Raw genomic sequence first — 22,005 nt, forward strand, 5'->3', positions numbered from 1 at the left:
AGAGATAACAGGAAGAGTGTTTAATGTCTCTGTACCGATGTATCGTATTTCGTCCCTCGGCTGAAGTCTCTGTCATCGCCCTCCTCCATACTCTCACACTGGTACAGGCAGGCATCTGAGGACAAAAGAGAGAGAGATGTTGTTTAATGTATGGATCATAGACAATGAAAGCACTAATGGTGATGGAGAGAGAGGAAGAAGAGGATGAGACAGCGATAGACATGGATAAATGTGGCACGATAGATGGATAGTGAATAAATAAATAATAATAATAAACAGGTCAACAACAGTAACCCTCTACATTGCAGGCCAGTCATCAGGGGTGCCCAAAAGGTAGATCATGATCTACCAGTAGATCACACAGGCTGTGCAGGTAGACCACATGACATGGCCCTAAAAATATACAATTTAAATAAATAATAAACTACTTTTGGCATCTGCCACTTGGATTAAGGTGACTGCACTTGATTGACATCAAAAAGGGCAGCTCAAACCCACAATGCAATAGGCCTACTATGTTTTCAAAAGTGTTTCGCACAAATCAGTATTACAAAAAAGAAAAAGAAGTGCATTTGTCTAATATGTAACTATTTTCAGCAATGGGATAATATATATATATATATATTTTGGTCGATAGATCTGATTGAGCTGGTCATTTTGAAAGTAGCTCTCAAGTCTAAAAAGTGTGGGCACCCCTGCTCTACATAAACTCATTCAGTGTCACTATTAGCACTCACTCACGGAGCCTCGTCGTAGTGTAATACAAAAGCTCTGCTTACTAATAAAAGGGTAGCTACTGTTATGCACTTGGGCCATTACCTTGTTTTCTAGGAAGCTAGACCAAAGACCCCAATGGACCCTTACATCAACAATTCTCTCTCCTATCGTGCATTGTTTGATTCTGAGATGAAGGGCACATAACCATGGACTTTAATGAGCCAAGAGAAGAGGAGCCTCATTACATGAAAACAACCAGGTGAAACATCTTCAACTATTGGCTTCCTGTTAATAGCAGATGTGAAGCATGCGGTGTCCTTTGGTTCATACGATGTTATAAATAGCTACGCTCACTCTTATCTGCTTGTTCCACATCTGACTTATTGCAGGCCAGTAAGCCACTGAAGAGCAACAGCACAAGGTCAAAAATGTCAACTAACACTGACTAACAGGAGCTAAAAGAAAGTAATGATTTATGATCTCTTTACAAGACTCAAGAAGGGTTTATTTGTCAGTCACTTGTACAAGTACAAGGAGACAAATGTCTGTGTGACAGTGTCACACAGACATTTGTCTCCTTGTACTTGTACAAGTGACACTGTGGCATGGTCCGCAAGTCTGTTCAACAACTGCATTAGAATACTGTACCCGAGAATAAGAACTGGGTCAGAGATATTATTTGCATTGAGTTGAGACTATGAGTGTGCGGCTTTCTTTTAGTTTCTGACCATGTGCCCAGTGCCTCATCAATACAGGGCTGCGTGTACCTTCCTCATCTTTTTGGTGTACAGTCAGTGGTTTCCATAGTGTGCCGAGACTCACTGGTGTGGCATTAGAAACGTCCAGGTGATGATACTATTGTATTGGCATTAATATCTATTACTACATTCATATATGTTTTTCCTAAAACTAAAAACAAAAGCCAAGGCAGGGAAAACGGAAACCTGAGTAGTGGCAAAGAAAGAAACAGTTGATGTGCCAACAAGGTGGGTTTCTGATCTTGAGGTGCTGCACATGGAACAGGAGCTGGGATCCTATACAGATCTAGACTATTGTAGTGCTGCACGATTCTTGCTCAATTAATGTGAATCTCGATTTTCCTCCACAAGAATTGAGATCACACAATTCTCTGGTGTGGCATTAGAGAAGTCAGGGTGTGCTTGTTTGGATTTTGTGACAATCACATTATTGCAATGCTTTATTATTTTTCAATTTACTATATCAGTACTTTGTGTGCACTCATTTCCCATTAAAACCTTTCAACCTCTAGCATCCATATTTTGGGCACGTCAAAGGGAAATGTATCCGTATTAGATTATGATTATGATCATATTCAAAACACGTCGCATCGCAACAACTTTGTAGAGCTGCTATTTTCACTATGAATACAATGTGTGCCTTGAGACTTTCATTACCCATTGGGCACAAAAAGTTTGAAAACAACAGGTGGTGAACCAACACCATAGAAAAAAATGTAACTAATGATGATACAGTACTATTGTATTGCATACACCTATTCCTACATTTATATGTTTTTCCTTTCACTGCTAATAACAAAAGCCAAGGCTGGGAAAACGGAAACCTGAGTAGTGGCAAAGAACTAAACTGTTGATGTGCCAACAAGCTGGGTTTGTTACCCTGAGGTGTTGCACATTCAATAGAGGAGCTGGGATCCTATATCTACCCTATAGACTCTATAGTATAGAGCGTCGCAGTCCCTCCCCCTACCAGGGCCCAGGAAATGATTCTCCGTTCATTTTCCTCATAGACATTTCAGAAAGTATTTATTTAAAGACGTTTACGCCACGGACAAAGCCAACTCTTGTCGTGACAAATCATGACAACAAACACAATTTTTCGGGCCAAACAAAGAATTAGAAAGACGGCAGGTTACAACACTTTTTTTGTTGTTTTTCTTCTATGTAATTATTTGTTTGGTCCAAAATATTGTGTGTGTTGTCATGATTTGTCACGACTCGAGTTGGCTTCGTACGACGCTTAAAGGGTCTTTAAATAAATACTTTTTGAAATGTCTATGGGAAAAATGCATTGCGATTCATTTCCTGGGCTTGGCGTCGTCATGAAAGGGGGCGGGACTGCGACGCTCTATACAGACTATTGTAGTGCTGCACGATTCTTCATAATTCTCTTTTTTTCCATGAAAATATGTATTGTCTTTAGTCTGTAGTTGAACATTACTACATTGATCAAAATATGACACCTGGAGCCAACTACTGTGGCTACAGGTATATACAGTCTCTTAAAGTCTCTCTCTTGTAGCAAAAATATAAGAGTAACTAAAATGATTTGGACAGCCAAATGGTGCTGCACGATTCTTTCTCAAATTTAGAAATGAGATTGCATAATTGTCAGTCTGAATCTAGATCGCAATCTTTTTTCGATTAATCGTGCAGCACTAGACTATTGTACAGAAGAGACTGCCTCCGTCAAAAAGTCAGCCTCATTTTTCCATGAAAATATGTATTTTCTTTAGTTGAACATTATCAAAATGTGACACCTGGAGTCAACTACTGTGGCTTTAAACAGACTCTTTTTAAAGTATCTTAAAGTCTCTTGTAGCAAAAACATAAGCGTAACTAAAATGATTTGGACAGCCAAATGGTGCTGCACGATTCTCGCTCAAGTTTAGAAGTGAGTTCACATAGGTGTCTGAATCTAGATTGCTATCTTTTTTATTTTTCAATCAATCGTGCAGCACTAGACTATTGTCAGCCGAAAATGTGCCAGAGTATATGCAAGGGCACAAGTGCATCATTGGATAAGCTCATGTACGACATGTCATTTACATTTTTTAGGCATTTGGCAAATACAAATGCAAAAGAGTTTAGACCATTATGCAAAGAAACCTGGAATGAGTGAGCAAACTCTGGGCTTCGGTCTTGCTCAAAGCACCATTCAACAAGGCATATGGCTGTGTGCCTGCCTGCGTGATGTTTCGAACTACATGCTCTTCGTCAGACATTGTAACTTGTGCTTCACTTGTGGGTGCAATACAGTAGACCAGCGGTGGGCAACTTTGACAATGGAGAGGGCCACTATATTTCAACACTCACTCCCTAGGGCCATATATTACGGTCGTCGCAAAAATAGGCGATCTACAAGCTCAAAACGTGTCGCGCTGCGACGCGTTTTGAGCTTGTAGATCGGCTATTTTTGCTATATTCGAATTGAAATCTTGAATTTTTGCTATTTTTTAAATCAGAATCCTGAAAATTAATATTTTTCATTTCAAATGCCTTTAATTATACTTGTTGAAGCATTGAGCTACTAATTTAGACTGAAGTAATTAAAGCGGGTCATGTTTGCATGTTGTGGAATTGTAATCAGCTGAAACCAATATTATATCAGAATTCTGACATTAACCTGAGGGCCGCATGTAGTGAAGGTGGGGGCCGCATGTGGCCCCCGGGCCGCCAGTTGCCCACCCCTGCAGTAGACTATGTTTAAACTGAAGCCCAACTGTGTCATTGTGTTTTCGTCTCAGCACCTATAGTTTGGATGTGCATGTTCCTCCTCATCAGGAATTGAACCTGTCCTCAGTGTCCTGCACCCAATGCCTTCTGTCATTAGACCGTCACTCTTGCCCTTTAGGCCATCTATACTGACATTTAAAGAAGCAAATCACACACAGAGCAAGTGCAAACACGCCTGGCTATAAGGATGTGAATGCAGCTCAACATCATGCATCTCTATCGCTAGCCACCATTTAACTTGCTTATTTTGAAGTAAAGGCACGCTTTAAAAAGCATTGATGGACCTCAAGAACAGCGTGGCAAGGGTTGTCTTTAAAAAGCATTGATGGACCTCAAGAACAGCGTGGCAAGGGTTGTCTGGGCATCATAGGTTCCGACCAGGGGTCATCGTCATGCTGGCTTGTGTTGGATATTTTTGACAAAATTCTATTTTTGCCACGGACATACAAACTGAGTAGGATAACACAAAGAGATGGTCCTAAATTACCTAAATGATACAGGTCTGTAACTCTGAGAGGGTGCCATTGGAACCAATAATGGACCCTTATGGGTCGATTTGGTTCCATTTGTACACTCTCAGAATTATGGGGTCATGTTTGGGAACCACTATACTAGACAGTGGACTCATAATGTGCCATTAATAAATGGTCATAATAAATCAGTGTCATATGCCTACATATTCTTTTTTTTTTTAAACTCTTTATTTTTTGAATTTTTGAATAAGCAAGAGACACAAAAGACAAACAAGGCATACATTAAAACAAAAACATCAACAGAAGAAACAGAATAATAATAAAAAACAAAACAAACAAACAAACAAACAAATGAGGTCACGGGATGTACAGCAACAAGCAACAACAATACATATTACAGACTTGGATTCATTGACAACCGGAAAGACACAGCCCATATTCACTCCATATCCGCCCCCCCAGCTAAATACTCTATCCATTTCTCCCATCTTCTTTCACCCAGCTCTTTTTGCAGTCTTAGAGAATAGGTCATCTGTTCTAGGAGATGTAGTTGTTTCACAATGTTGATAAATAGGTCAGCAGTAGGACAATTCTTTTGTAACCAATTTCTTGTAATAGCTTTTTTGCTTGCTACAAGTAAAATCTTAAGTAAGTAGGAGTCATCCTGATTTAGCCCATCTGGGAGTTGTCCTAGGTACAAAGATGTGAATGTATCATCTATTCCAAAACCCATAATGTTTGAGATAAGTGTTGTCACTTCCTTCCAAAATGGTTGAATTACAGGACAAGACCAAAAGACATGTGCATGATCAACCACTGTATCTCCACATTCTCTCCAACAGTCCATATGGTTGCCAGTCTGTTTGGACTTCTGTTTTGGAGTAATAAAGAAGCGAATCTGGTTTTTCCAACAAAAGTCTCTCCAAATCAAGGAATTAGTGGTCGTTGATTGCGTTTTCCATGTATTCATCCATACTTCATCACTTATATCAATGCCCATCTCTTTTTCCCATCTCTCTTTCACATACATTGTAGAATCCTTTTTCAACGACATAAGTCCATTATATAGTTTACTCACAAGACCCCTATTACTTCCTGAGCCATAAGCATTTGTAAATATAGTGATTAGACTTGTTGTAATACCTGGAGTAGACCCTTTTACCTTTTTACCAAAATAATCCCTTACCTGCAAGTATCTAAAAAAGTCCTGGTTAGCCAACCCATATTTCTGCTTTAAGTTTTCAAAACTATCAATATCTCCATTTCTAATCATAGTACATATAGAGGTGATGCCATTGTGGTGCCATTGTTTGTATCTATTGTCTAATACTGCTGGTATGAAGTCAGGGTCATATGCTGGCCATCTTAAAAGTTTTGCCTCCCTCTGAAGATGGAAGCGTTTAACAACTTCCAGCCATATTTTGAACGATAAATTTACCCACTGACTCCTCGTCTGAAACAGTCCTTTCTCTCTGTCAGTGCAACCCAATAGTGACTGTATTGGTATATCCATCAGGGATAACTCTATGCTTTTCCATTTTGCAATGTAGGGTCGGTTACACCAATATACCAAGGGTCTTAGCTGAGCTGCTAGATAATAGTCCCTTAAAGATGGGAGAGACATGCCTCCTCTCTCTCGGGGCAGTTGTAAGGTAGAAAATTTCACCCTTGGCCTTTTTTTATCCCAAATAAAACGTGAGATATGTTTATTCCATTCCCTGAATTGTTTTAAAGGTATTTCCACTGGCAGTGACAAAAAAAGGTATAGTAATCTGGGTAAAATTACCATTTTGACTGCTCTTATTCTGCCACCTAAATCGAGAGGAAGCACGCTCCACCTGCCAAGATCATCATACATTTTTTCCGTTGCACCTTTGTAATTTACGTCAAACAATTGCGACAGGTCCTTGGGCAAATTCACACCTAGATATTTAATATGAGATGAATACCAATTAAAATTGTATTTTGTTATGTTTTCTTGTGTAGGATTGTAATTGAATGTCAATACCTGGGTTTTATTTACATTAAGGGCATACCCTGAGTAAGAACCATATGTTTCCAATATTTCCATCAGTGTAGGTAGCCCCGAACCTGGGTCCATGATTGTGACAAGGACATCATCAGCATACAACCCGATTTTATATTCTTCTCCACCTATGGATATCCCCTTTAATCTTATTTCCTCTCTAATTGCTTGGGCCAGCGGCTCGATGAAAAGATTGAAGAGGCTCGGACTGCTTGGGCAGCCCTGACGGCATCCACGTTCCAGGGCTATGGGATCGGAAAGACTACCATTTATTTTTATCCTTGCTGTAGGGGAAGAATAGAGTGCTTGAATGCGTTGTATAAAACCCTCACAAAAACCAAATCTGTGCATTACTAAGTAGAGGAAGCCCCAATCCACGCTGTCGAAGGCAGCCCTAGCATCCAGACTGATTACGATAGCGCTGGATTTTTCATTATTAATCTGCTCAATAACATGTAAAGCCCTCCTTATATTATCTTGGGTTTGCCTAGTTTTCAAAAAACCCGATTGGTCCTCATCGATGAGAAATGTCATTGCCTCCTCCATCCTCCTTGTTAAAATTGAGGTATATAGCTTATAATCTGTGTTTAACACACTTATGGGTCTATAATTCCCACATTCCGTTTTATCCTTTCCTTCCTTGGGGATAACAGATATAAAGGCCTCATTCCATGATGGTGGAAGATGACTTTCCTTTAACGTGAAATTAAAACACTTCTGCAGTAGGGGGAGTAAGTGTTCCCTCATAGCCTTATACCACTCAGGTGGAAATCCATCAGTGCCAGGGGATTTATTGGAGTTTAGGCTAGAAATGGCTTCATCTATTTCTTCTTGTGTTATTGGTGAAATTAGTTTTTTATTCATCATTGTGTCAATTGAGGGGAGGTCTAGTGATTCCAAAAAATCAACAATTGTTTGTTTATCTGCCCTGTCCGGTTGGGAGTATAGTGATTTAAAATGTGTTTCAAATGCATTCTGTATGCTATCCATATTACTGGTAATTTTATTTGTAACTGGGTCTCTAATTTTATATATGGTGTTTTCGGCCTGTTGTTTTCTAAGCCTCCAGGCTAAAAGCCTCGATGCCTTAGGGCCAGCCTCGTAATATCTTTGCTTCATAAATCTTAGATTTTTTTCCACTTCTTCACTCAGTACTTTGTCTATTTCTTGTTTAATATTTTTTATTTGGTTTTTTATTGTAGGTTCCTTGTTTGTAACATGCGCTTGTTCTAACTCCCTCAGTTGTTCTTGTAGTTTCGAAAAATGTTCAGCCTTTGCCTTTTTTATCCTAGCTGTTCGGGCTATAATTTTCCCTCTGAGAACCGCTTTAGCTGCATCCCACAATATACCTGGGTCCACGTCTCCCCTGTCATTATCCTGTAAATATTCAGTTAGGTCTGATTCCATTTCTTCTCTAAATACAGCATTATTTAAAAGGCTGGTATTCATTCTCCAAAGTGTTTTTCTCCTTCTACCATCTAAATGAAAAGTCAGGTATACCCCTGAGTGATCAGAAAGGTCTCTCTGGCCCACTCTGCACTCCTTCAACCTGTGCAAGTCTGCATTGAACACAAATATATAATCTAGTCTTGTATGAACAGAATGCCTTGCACTAAAGAAAGTGTACCCTGGGGCTGATCCATGCATGGCACGCCACACATCAATTAAACCCAAGTCTGCTAATACCTTTTTAATGCGTTTTTCTGTAGGGGTTCTCTTTCTCTTTTTGTTTGTTGAGTCCGAGTCATGGAGCGTAGCATTTAAGTCACCACCAAAAAACAAAGTACCATATGATTCAGCTGCGATCAAATCAAATATTTTTTTGTAGAAAGACATAGTACTGCCCGGGGGAGCATAGACATTAAATAATGTAACTTCTTTTTGGTCCAACTTTCCCTTCAATAGAACATATCTGCCCTCTTTATCAATTAATTTGGATATGAGTTCAAACTGAATTGAGTTAGAAATCAGGATAGCAACCCCTCTTTTTTTACCGTTTTTATATGAGGAGAAATAAGTGTTCCTAAACCCCATTTTCTTTAATTTTTCGTGTTCTGCATCAGACAGGTGTGTTTCCTGCCAGAAAGCAATATTTATCTTCTCCTTCTTCATTTTTGATATCATTTTGCTCCTCTTAATGGGGCTATTTAACCCATTTACATTTAGGGATAATAAGTTATAATGTTGAAGATTCATATTTTGTTTTGCATTGAACCCTGTGTGAGTAATACTACAGCCCCAACAAGCGAGCCCTGTAATCTAGATTTTGAACAAATAGGTAACCTAGACCTCAAGCCTGTGGTTCCAACAAAAACCTGTATTTCAAAGAACATACATTGTACCTGTAACAACAACAGCCCGGACCTCAGCAGAAAACAAAAACAAAAAGACAATAAAACAGAACAAAAAAAAACACAGAGAATTTCCTAGGGAAATAAAAGACATCTGTATGTCTTTAAAGTAATGAGGGGATCTGGCCACTAGGTGGGGCCCCTCTCTAGCTGATAGAACAAGCAAAAAAAACAAAAGTGGCGTCAGTTCACAGTACAAGTATCAGCCCGTAATCATTACTTTTTTAAACGTATTCAAAGGATATTTATCATTTGTATGATTAACTGTATCACACACCGTGCTCCAAGAGGTCGGAGATAAGTCGTTCACCTCTTATCAGGACGTTTCTCCAAGACTCCAACTTCTCCTGTATCGTCAGAGTCCGTCCTGCGGTATTCACTCAGCCTCTCTCGAACCTGTTGTTGAAAGCGCTGTTTAGCTCCTTGCGACGCACGTCTGGGTCCCACTATCTCCCACGGCAGAAGTTGGGTCAGCGCCTCCGCAGTCATGCCCTTCTTCTTCTTGGTGGTGGCCGGGACGATATCACCGATGTCGATTCCTCTCTTCCGCAAGTCCTCCGCTGCTTGTAGTGCGCTGTCGTAAACAACGGCACCAGTGTCCAATTCAACTCTCATTCTGGTCATCGGGGTTTGAAATCGTATCTTCTTCTGTAGTAGGGCTTTTTTAACAGGAACATATTCTTTTCTCTTTTTTTGCACTTCGTCTGCGTAATCATGATCGAAATACACCCGTTTTCCATTAATGCACGGCCCAGGCTTTTTCTTCCAAGCGGTGTGGATGACTCTCTCCTTCACTGTGAATTGAAGAAATCGAATCACCATAGAGCGTGGCGGGGCGGTCGCGGGGGGCTTTGGTCCGACCCTGTGGGCTCGCATAATTCCTAAGCTCTGGTTTTGACCCAAATCCAAGTCCCCAAGTTCAGTCTTTATCAAATTTTCAACAAACTTGATTGTGGAGCCCCCCTCCTCCGCCAGTTCAGCCCCTTCAGGAATGGAGTATATTCTTATGTTTTCGCGTCTGGAGTACCCTTCCATAAAAGAAACTTTATCTTGTAGTACCTGTTGGTCGGATAGCAGTTGAAGAAGAGTGTCCTTGACACCAATGTCCCATCTTTCCATATTAGCAAGGCCTTCCTCCATTTCCCCGACACGTTTCACTGCTCCGTCCAGCCGGTCCGTCGAATCCTGTATTTTCTGGTTTATTTCAGTCTTAAACTCCTCCATTTGTTTTTTAATATCTTCTCGGAAGCCTATACGGAATTCAGCGAGATCTTTTTTCAGTTCGGCTTGCATTGTAGCCAAACCCGCGGTCATAACTTCACTCACAACTTTGCGAAGTGAATCCACCGTCTCCATGTCGGGACACCGGGCTATGCTGTTGCCGCCTCCTCCATCTTGTCCTGCTGTTGTTTTCCCAGCGTTCGCGTCCTCCTCGTTCCTCTGTTCAACAGCGGTGTTTCTTAACTCATATTTTCCTTTTTTACCCTGATTCTTTTCCCCATTCATTATTCACTCAGTTTGTATAAATCTGGATGTATAAAACTTACTGAATTAGGGGAATATATGGGCTGATACCCGGAGCTCTGTTACTAAGCTGCCATCTTGTGTAGCGTCACCGGAAACCCACCATGCCTACATATTCTGAAGAAAACCTAGAGACTGACATTCAGTAATTGAGACTTAAGATCAAAATAAGAACACTAAAATGGTGTGAAAAGAAATCTAGAAAATCTAGAATTTGCCACGGACAAGGCCAAGTCTTTGAACAAGCAGGCAGGGGAGGGTGTTCTCCGTCACTGTACCGATTACATGTTGGTTGGTTCTGGTCCATAGCCGGACCAGAGCTAGTGGTGACTCCATGTGTTTCAGAGGAGACACATGTGTGGTTGTTTACACTAGTCTACTCTACACCCTCCCAGACCAAACAGTCAGGTCTGGCAATGATACAAATCTGGGTGAAATAGAACATTTAAAAAAAAATGCATTCATTTATTCAATAACTCCATCCATCGGTTCCATCCATCTTCTTCAACCGCTTATCCGTAGTCGGGTCGCGGGGGCAACAGCTCCACCAGAGAGCTCCAGACTTCCCTCTCCAGAGCAACATTAGTGACTTCCTCCTGGGGGATCCCGAGACATTCCAAGGCCAGTGAGTCGATGTAATCCCTCCATCTGCGCCTTGGTCTGCCCCGGGGTCTCCTCCCAGTGGGACGTGCATCGAGGACCTCCCTAGGGAGACGCCCGAGAGGCATCCTAACCAGATGCCAGAACCACCTAAGCTGGCTCAGAACCACCTAAGGAGCAGCAGCTCTACTCTGAGTCTCTCCCGCGTGACTGAACTCCTCACCCTATCTCTAAGGGAGATGCCAGCCACCCGTCGGAGAAAACCGCTTGTATTCGCGACCTTATTCTTTCGGGCATGACCCACACGTCACTTCATGACCATAGGTGAGAGTTGGAACGAAGATTGTTCGGAAGACAGAGAGCTTTGCCTTCTGAATGAATATTCCACACACATTCCCATTCAGAATCTCAAGCACGATTCGACACTGTTAATAATAGAGGGTATGCACATGCATAAAGTGAATGGCAGATCGAGTGGCAAATCGAGTGACAAAGTGAATTTAATGTTGTTTAAAGTCATTTAATGCAATCAGACAGGACTTTTCTGTTTGGATGTATGGGCTAATGGCTGGTGTGGGAATTGAAACTTAATGCATGGCCTTCTGTAATTAGACTGTCAGTTACTCTTGAATTTGATCTTTAAGACCATTTCTAACTTTTCAAACAGCGGTGCTGCTGTCATTTCTTATCTCCTGTTTTTCCTAGTCCGGGGATCAATGATGCATTTTCCAACATGCTTCCCAGAATAAATCAGCATACTGTATGTGTATGACTGTGATGTTAATTGTACAACGGTGTCAATGAATAGATGAAGCACTATTTGTTGCGATGCTGCTGCTTGACCTGCCTGAAATTCAAACGACCATCAAATGCATCAATGTATTAGTTAGATGCTCATATAGTGACTGCCACCCAATTCAATTCTTACTCATAGGAGCATTGGCATGAGACATGTTTACATTGCCAAAGCAAGTGTCCAAATATAATAAAACAGTTGAAAATGGGTGACCTTTGTCCTTTGTTTAGATCTAGAATGTAGGCCTAATGACGGCTCCTGGTGTGCGAGCTTTTGCAATTAACATAAGCGCAACACACACTATGTATATTCTAACAGCGTGAGATCATAAAAGACGTGTCTGTAACATGCAATAAGGAAACACAATACGTGTGAAAGAAACGAGAGACGGCACGGCCATCATTTTGGCGTTTAATAGCGCTCTGGACTGGCGTATTGTTGTAAGATAAACTGACATATCCGGGTCTGTGCAAACCACCACACACGTAGCTGTGCAAAACACAGGCAGATCCACGCGTGAATGCGGCTCAACGTGCATCTCTGGACGTCGGGAAGGAAGCCATTTAACTTCCTCATTTTGAAATAAAGACACGCTTTATTAAACGCACTGATGGGGATTAGGCTAAACTCGAACACCACCTCGCCTTTGAATCTTACTTTCACGCCCATTGCCAGTAAATTACTCTCACTCTGCGCATCGCTCCCTTCTCACACACGAACGAACCTGCAATGAATCAATCACGTTTATTTACAGCTTTAAATTCACATTATTTATGAACTCACCCCAGTCTTCGCTCGTCAGAAGGTTATCAGCGAAGAAGCGACTATCCAAGTCAACTAGTAAATCCGTAGTCATAGCCACAAAGCAGGCGTATTTAGAAAGAGCTCCTTGCGATTAGATAGCGAGGTGATAATAATAGCTAGCTATCTAAACAGAACATGAACACAACAGACCCTGGCGCTCTATGTAAAGCACTTAGGGAGAATACGTTGCAAATTGCATTTGTACTTCAAATTAAGTAATCTCGCAGGATACATGTATTTTTTGTTTTTATTCAATTGGTTTCATAACAACTTGCAGTCGATCCTTTGCCCAGTCCGTCTCGCGCATATGACATACAGACAAGGAAATCTATTTTCCGGAAAATGCTACGCCCACTCACAGCGCACAGGCCAATGGAAGCGAAGGGCGGCTTGATTGACAGTTTTGGTGACCAACGCAGTGCCACAGGGCGCAAACGTCAAAGGGATGACAGGATTCTGATTGAGAGAAAAATCATCCAATAACAAGAAGGATTTTGGGACAAATTATCCACCTTTTTGCCTTTTAAACATTTCACATGGCATGGGATCCAGTAATAATGTATTTTCTAATAAATAACATTGGATTATATTTTATATTACAACAAAAAAAACAAAAAACACCACTTGGGTTTGGTTGTTCTGTGATCTCTGATGTGCATACTGTGCCCCCAGGACGCCTCCTAGTGACAGTTTTCCATTATAAATTGTTCTGTCAAACACACATCTCTCTCTTGTCAGTAATATTGGCTATTAAACTAGATACAACCTAAATAAACTGTATTTACACAACATAAACTGAAAACATGTCCAGTGTCTGGGAATTTAAATTAAAACTTTCTTAATTTCAACATATCTGTCTGCATCACTGGCTAGAATTAAAATGATGTTAATATGGTTATTGGCTAGAATGAAAACATGGGCATGCTTTTCACATAGGGAATGTCCAAATGTAACAGACATGCACATAGTTCCTGGTTCTAGTGAGTGCGGGGTGTTGGTGTGGTCAGTCTCAGTTTGTTTGTCACTTCTTCTCAGTCAGTGAGAGGATGAAGATTAACATCTGTGGCTGCCTGTTCTCTGCCATTGTGACAGGAAATGGGGAGAGATGGGGGGAAGACACGCGGCAAAGGCCGTCGGGATCTGGAGTTGATCTCAGGTGCCTGGACGGTTGAGATAACTGTCCGGGCCCTTACCTTCCTTTTTAATGTTTGAGTTTGAGCTTATTGCAGTTGAGGTAAATAATTTCATACAGATAAAGGATGGTCTTCCTGCTTCCTTTGGGAAACTTTGTGACAGCTGCTGAAAGTTGGGATACCATTAACAACCAATAAGGCAAACTCCCAAAATTGTCAAACTCAGTGTTGGGTATATTACTTTATATTTGGAATATATTTCTTATTACTTATTACCTTAATTTTAAAGTAATATATTGTATTACATATTACTGTCTGAGCAAGAGTAATATTACTATTACATATTACTTTTTTTTAAATGCTCAAATTGAACAAATATTAAATATTTAGTATAATTATAAATGATATATTGCGTAGACCAGTGGCGTATCTACAATAAGCCTAGCCAAATCCATTTGAAGACATGACTGAGAAAAAGAGAGGACAAACACCAGACCTGAGAACTATTAGTGGGCAGCGGATTGGCCGTTGCACGTATAGCAACCATTGGAATGCGAATGCATGCCTTTCAGCCTTTGTAGCGTACTCATCTGGCACGTGGGACGACACATCTTGCCTGCCCAAAATGTAATTCCTGAAAACGCTACTGGCGGAGACCTACCCCATCCTATTCAGCTATGGACAGTTAACACAGGAGCTAAATGTATTCCTTGAATTCATGGAAGCCAATAAATAATTTGATGACAAATTATAGAAAATAAGTAATTCTTTAACTTCTGCAGTTGTCACATAATGTCACAAGACAGAGCCACGGGCAACGAGACAGACAGACAGAAAGTAATACAGAAAGTAATGCAGTAACACAGAAAGATTTTTACAATATATTACAATTTTTTTGTTAAGTAATGTATTACATTACAAGTTACCGCATTTCGGTAATATATTACGTAATTTATTAAGTTACGTAGTGTGTATTACCCAACACTGGTCAAACTAGGGGGTTTTCATGATGCTGAATCCATTCCAAACATTAGTTTTGCACGAAAATACTCCTTGGGCTAAATTTGGCCATTGCCACTTGCCCTAATGTGCCAAAATGTGCTGTTCAAGAATCTGCACCCATCAGCTACAGAGACTCACTGAGTAGAGCGCGCCTTCACCTATAACGGTTTTGCTGTTCTAAAATGTGCTGACCTCATCACATTTGTGATGGGCATTTTTAGGCAAAGGAGTGTTTTTTGTGCAAAACTAATGCTTGCAATGAATTCAGATCATGAAAACCCCTTAGTTTGACATGTCACATGCTACTTAAAGTATAATAAAATTTGGAAATATTTGCCTAATATTATTGGTTGATAATGGTACCCCATCTTTCAGCAGCTGTCACAAAGTTTCCTAAGGGAGTTGGGTTTGCTACAAATGTATATGTGATATATGAACACATCTGTGAAGAAAGCTAGTGGTAAGCATTTTTGTTTTGCAGATTTGCCACACATTTAGCTAATTTTCCCTTATTACTAGTCAAGTGCCTACATTACATTACATTACATTACAGTCATTTAGCAGACGCTTTTATCCAAAGCGACTTACAATAAGTGTATTCAACATAGGTAGGGAACAAAAACTACTAATCACCAGAAGTCTTTAGTGCATTTTCTGCAAAAACAAGCAACCAAGAGTATACCTAGCGCTAAGGTAGCTAAGGTAAAAGTGCAATATATCAGCTACCTATTTCCTTAAACAGATGAGACAAAATAGCTAAATCAAATGAGCATGAGCTAAAACAATTAAGTGTATCGACTAAACAAGATCCAATAAACAATACAACAATAGAAAACAAGCGTTCGTACAACTAGTTAACAACAAGTAGGTCAGGCAGAGAGGAAGGGTAGTGTTTCCTGAAGAGGTGGGTTTTCAACCTGCGGCGAAATATGGGCAAGTTATACACTTTATAACAGCTGGCCAGCCTGCCAAGTGTCAACTGTACCAAGGTAACATGAATGACAAAAGTGCATCAATGAGCATTTCTACACAGCAGGAAGATGTGTGAGCTGTTCCAATGAATTACAATAACTATCATATTAGAAGACACCATGTGTATTTCTGCACCATACAGATCTCTGTACAGTATGTAGAACTATGTATAGGCCTACACAGAGAAATTGAGAGAATACAATGGTGCCATTTTTATGGATGAAGGTGTCTTTGTCTAATGTATATTCCAAAACTAAAGCAAAATCTTTCAGTTTGTATATATTTCTTATTTTAATTTATCTTAAGTTTTAAGACATCTTTCTTCCCATGCAAATGAACCCACTTTGAAATGAATTGAAAAACACCACTTGGGTTTGGTTGTTCTGTGATCTCTGATGTGCATACTGTGCCCCCAGGACACCTCCTATAGTGACAGTTTTCCATTATAAATTGTTCTGTCAAACACACATCTCTCTCTTTTGGCTATTAAACTAGATAAAACCTAAATAAACTGTATTTACACAACATAAACTGAAAACATGTCCAGTGTCTGGGAATTTAAATTAAAACTTTCTTAATTTCAACATATCTGTCTGCATCACTGGCTAGAATTAAAATGATGTTAATATGGTTATTGGCTAGAATGAAAACATGGGCATGCTTTTCACATAGGGAATGTCCAAATGTAACAGACATGCACATAGTTCCTGGTTCTAGTGAGTGCGGGGTGTTGGTGTGGTCAGTCTCAGTTTGTTTGTCACTTCTTCTGTCAGTGAGAGGATGAAGATTAACATCTGTGGCTGCCTGTTCTCTGCCATTGTGTTGAGTTTTGTAAGCATTACTACTTGTGCAGGTAAGAATGTTTCATAATGTTTGATATACTTATAGTATACCTTACCCTTCTTTTTTTTAAGATATTTTTTTGGCCTTTATTGATTTGGTTGAAAGTAGACTGACAGGAAATGGGGAGAGATGGGGGAAGACACGCGGCAAAGGCCGGTTGAGATAACCGTCAGTTGAGCTAACTGACGGTTGAGATAACTACAGATAAAGGATGGTCTTCCTGCTTCCTTTGTCGCACCTCCAACGGTGCACCTCCAACAGTTTACTTATATTTCATCTTTCAACTGTGAAATTACATAGAAAATAAATTAATCTTTAGAGACTATTCTTCATTTTGGGAGGTTAATCCAATGTCTGGGGGTCACAACAGCAAGACAGCAAGCAATTCATCCTTGCCACAGATCAGATACATTTAGTTTGTTTGTTTTACAGAAATTGTCCATTTAATAGTTGAAGAGAAGAACACAACCACCCTCAAGAGTGCTCATAATGCAAAGGAAAAATGTCAAATGGAGCAGAAAGACAAAGAGTCAAGGATCAAACATTGATATCCTTACTGCCACTGGTGATCGTGACATCAGACAAAAACGATATTCTTCGTTAGCAGACAAGTCGTATTTGGCTATAAGAAGTGTCAAGATCTCAGACTCTGGGTTGTACTACTGTGATGGTGAGCCAGCTGTGGAACTGACAGTGATACCACAAGGTAAGATAAATTTAGATTAGCTACAAAATGTCTTGATTATGTTTTATTACTCTATATACTATTCATATATGGAGCAAATAACCGCAATGCAATGTCAGTGTATATTTTGTCTCATTTACTATGCATGTTATACAGGTACACAGCAACAAACGGCTGTAGAAATGACCATGGTCACTCTGAGCTGTCCTCAGTCTGTCACAGGTTCAAAACCAACATGGAGCCGAGTGATCAATGAAGCAAACATCACCAAAGACAATTCATTGACTATCAGTGAAGTGAAGGATTCAGATTCTGGTTTGTACTACTGCAACAGGCAACCAGCAGTGTATCTGAACGTGATCAAAAGTGAGTATTAGAGACTCTCGCCCTATTGATTTACAACTGAGGTGAGTGCGTCTTTGTAAAGATATTTACGCACACATATTTATGCACGCACGCACGCACGCACGCACGAGCGCACACACGTCACACGCACACACGTCCCTAAATGCTCTTACTATTTAACATCTATAAAACATGGACCTTGTGTCTGTTGGAATGGTTGCATTAATAGAAAGCTACAAATGCCAATAATTAAAAATGCATGTAGAAATGTAGACAGTTTTGACCCCTGTTCATTATGATGTAGTGAATGCTAAACAGTTTTCTACTTGCTATTTTGCCATTTGACCTTTTTGCTTTTTGACTGATATCCATGTGTCTCTATTTTTCAGACAAACCACTGAAAGACAATGTGGTGTATTCCTTGGCACAGAACCCACAGAATTCAGAAGGAACACATTGTGATGCTCGTCCAAACAACTGAGGCAACGCTGTTTTCTCTCTAATTGTATCTCAACCACATGAACCGTAGCATCCCTGTTCAGGGGTGAAACATTCTATGGAAATATAGCAGATCTACAAGCTCACACAACACATCGCAACGGGATACCTTGTGAGCTTGTAGATCAGCTGTTTTCAGCGAAGAGATTTTGTGTAGAGAAAAAAGTATACCTTTATCTAAGTTATCTTATACTATAGGGTTTAAGTGAGTAAATAAGTGATTAAAACACTTTTTGCCCCTGCATCGTAGCCTACTACCATAAAGTAAAATCATATACTTTGTAAATAAAATATACCTTCTGTTACAGTATAAATACTATGATGTTGTCTACAGTTTTACCATTACTGCAAAACTGCTATACCATTTTGCTACAATAGTACTTCTGTACTCTCTATACTCTGAATACTGAGTATATCTGAGTAATCTCTTCAAGGTCAAGGTCAAAGTCAACTTTATTGTCCACAAGGGAAATTTGTCTTGGGCTTTAATTCACCCCTGCTGCAGCCACACACAAAACACCAGTGACAATAAAACATAAACTCTTCTCTTGTTCTACTTCAGAAAACATCCACACAACCAAAGATGGGGTGTGGCAAAGCTCTTCCGCCTCACATCAGAAACATTCACTTGGCAGCTAGGTCCACTTCCTGTGGTTTCTAGTGCTTACAGGATATAAAGTATTGCTATAAATATCTCAATGATCACTTTGTACTTTCAGTTGTCTACTGCAGGCGTTCTCAAACGTTTTCAGCTTAATTGGGACCCAAAAGAGAAAGCTGACATGTAGCACGTTCACTTTCAGCGTTGCGTGCGTGTGTGTGTGTGTGTGTGTGGTCGATGGGCGGGTGGGGTTGTCCATTTTGCAAGGTGATTTCTTTTCTGCTGACTTTTAAAAGATTGGTTTTAAGAACCTTACAGACAACGTGTAATATGACAATGACCTGACTCGATTACATAAATAATAACTCTGGTACGAGGCAATTCATGCATGCACATATACAGCCAGGAATGGCCTTAATGTGCAAAAATATACTATCAATTCAGAAAGTATTTAGATGGGGCAATAAAGGGACAGAAAATATATTCACCTTTGCGGTGTATTAATAGCCTCCTGCTGAAAAACAGAAAATACCAATGCACAGTGGACACTGCAGTCTATGCCATAGACTCTATGGTTTGCATTATTTGTTACATTCTAATCTAGACTTACAGTAGGTTGCATTGCATCCCATGGCAATTATAAATAACTTGGGCGATGCCCGTTTGGGAACGATGCCCAATGGGAACATCCCTCCAGGTATGCGATACCTGTTGTACCCGTTGTGATGTTGTCAGTATTCTCATCAGAGAACTCCACCTACTGATACGTCTGGTGACGTTCTAATTCTAATTCTGTGTGGGATAGAGGTGGGTGGTACAGTAATAATTTACATTCACACACTTTTCTGTTGGGGTTCTGCCTGTACTTTGTCTAGTGACTAGTTTGTCACTTCTTCTCTCATGCTGTGTAGACACCAGCCGCAACAAAGCGACACGCTGCAAATGATTTCAAACCAAGACATGTCTTTACGCATAACCTAGGCTGTAAGACACATGTGATGGGTGTGACGCGCTACAAAAAAAATGTTCAGCTGGCTTGAACTTTTCTCAGCATCCCAATGACGCAGTGAAGCATCAATCACTATGTTTTTGTTTCAACATTTCCACTCCATTCTCTCTTCCTATACAGCTATGTAAACCTACCCTTTTCATTTACGCACAGTGGCTGCCTTGTGCAACACTCCAACAGAGCCTCGGCAGCAATGTAGCCTAGCCAGCCACGCTTGGGCGCTTTCGTAGTTTTTTCCGCTGCTAGTGTGAACACAGCATCAGTCTGTCGCATGATGAAGGTGAACACCTGCGGCCACTTGTTCTCTGCAGTTGTGTTGCTGAGCTATGTCATCAGCAATGTTCGTGCAGGTAAGAAGGTTACATAATTGTTACATTTTATCTACATTTTTGTTATTTAATACTGGGCTTTAACTTAGTGTAGATGGGATCAAAACAAAATTGTAGTAAAAAAAAGCATAATAATAATACAAATAAAATAATATACTTTATTTGTATAGCACCTTTCCGGAGATGCATTTCAAATTTGCTTTACAATCAATGAAAGAAGTAGTCCAATCTGCTTGAATTAACCACAAATGAACTCTTCTGCATCCTAGAGGAGTTTAGAGCAGCTGTACTGTACTTTGGCAAAATGTCTTACTTGGAAAAAATTCAGTTTTGGTAACATTAAAGTGCATTAAAGTAAACAAATAAGTAAACTTAACTGCACCTTTCAGAATTAGAAATTGTTTCACAATAATGTAACAAAGACAATAATTATTGCTAAGAGAACACTTGATATTATGCAGCCAACCTCACAAAATATACACATAACATTGAAAAGCTGTAACCCTGAGATAAGAAAGGAGAGAGAAAATAATTATTAAGATGCTTTTTCTGTTCTTTCCTGTTCTGTGGGATCTTAATCCAAAGACTGGGGGTCACATCAGCAAGACAATCACCACAATCACAATTAAAGTATATTAAGTTGAAATATATTGAGTTTGTGTTTGTTTTTGTTTTACAGACATCACACATTTAATAGCTGAAGAGAAGAGCTCAGCCATCCTAAAGTGTCCTGGTAATGTAAAGGAAGACGTCAAATGGAGTAGAAAGAGTCAAGAAACAAACATTGATATCCTTACTGCTACTGGTGATGGTGACATTAGACACAATGACCCATTGAAACGATACACTTCAATAGCAGATGGCTATAAGTCACTGTTTATACGAAGTATTGAGCTCTCAGACGCTGGTTTGTTCTACTGTGATTTTGAGCCAGCGGTGGAACTGACAGTGATACCACAAGGTAAAATGATTTACAGTTATGTTGTTGAAGAATTGCACAGTATGTTTTATTACTCTCTTTCGATACAGTTACACATACAGGGAGTAAACAACTGCAATACAATGTCAGTATATATTTTGTATGTTGTATACAGACAGAAAGAGACCAACGGCTGTAGAAATGAACACGGTCACTCTGAGCTGCCCTCAGTCTGTCACTGGTTCAGAATCTGCAACGTGGAGCAGAGTACTCAATGGAACAAACATCAACATCACAGAGAACCATGTTACAAATCATAACAGCCATTACCAGTTGTCAGAAGACAATTCATTGACTATTAATGAAGTGGAGGCTGCAGATTTTGGTTGGTACTACTGCAACAGTAAACCAGCTGCGTATCTGACCCTGATCAAAAGTGAGTAATATCTGAGACTTCCCGTTGAAGCAAAAATATACACACACTGGTTTTGAGGTTCAAAGTAACACTTGAGTACCTTGAAAAACCTGAACAAATGCAGTGGTAGAAAGTACCATATACTTTTACTTAAGTACTGTACTGAAAACTTTAGTTACTAGTTACATTGTAGATTATGAATATTATTACAGAACATACATTAACCACTCCAGCCCTACATTTCGGGCATTTGAAATCTACAAGCTCACAATGCGCACCGGTAGATCTTCTATTTTCAAAAGATTTGTATACAATTGGTAACTTGAAATTGGACATTCTGCATGATGAGTACGTTTACATTTGGTACTTTAAATACATTTTTAAGCCAGTACTTTTACACAAATTGAATTCCGGACTTTTACTTGTAACAGTATTATTATATTGCAGTATTGACACTTTTGAGTGAAAC

General features: G+C 39.8%; 1 protein-coding gene across 4 annotated transcripts in view; it reads right to left on the reverse strand.

Moving 5' to 3' along the window:
• Positions 1-13,070, reverse strand: part of atf6b (activating transcription factor 6 beta) — a 63,294-nt gene extending 50,224 nt beyond the window's left edge. For all 4 annotated transcript variants that reach the window (XM_079523510.1, XM_079523511.1, XM_079523509.1 and 1 more), the window contains exons 1-2: positions 12,765-13,070; positions 36-115 (exon numbers count right to left, since the gene is read on the reverse strand). In XM_079523510.1, the coding sequence (XP_079379636.1) occupies positions 36-115; positions 12,765-12,837 (153 nt within the window). In that variant the 5' untranslated portion in view covers positions 12,838-13,070. The remainder of the gene's footprint in view (positions 1-35; positions 116-12,764) is intronic.
• Between the last annotated feature and the right edge of the window lie 8,935 nt (positions 13,071-22,005).

Source organism: Electrona antarctica (genome assembly GCF_951216825.1).
Source record: "Electrona antarctica genome assembly, chromosome: 15".
NCBI classification, from domain to species: domain Eukaryota; kingdom Metazoa; phylum Chordata; class Actinopteri; order Myctophiformes; family Myctophidae; genus Electrona; species Electrona antarctica.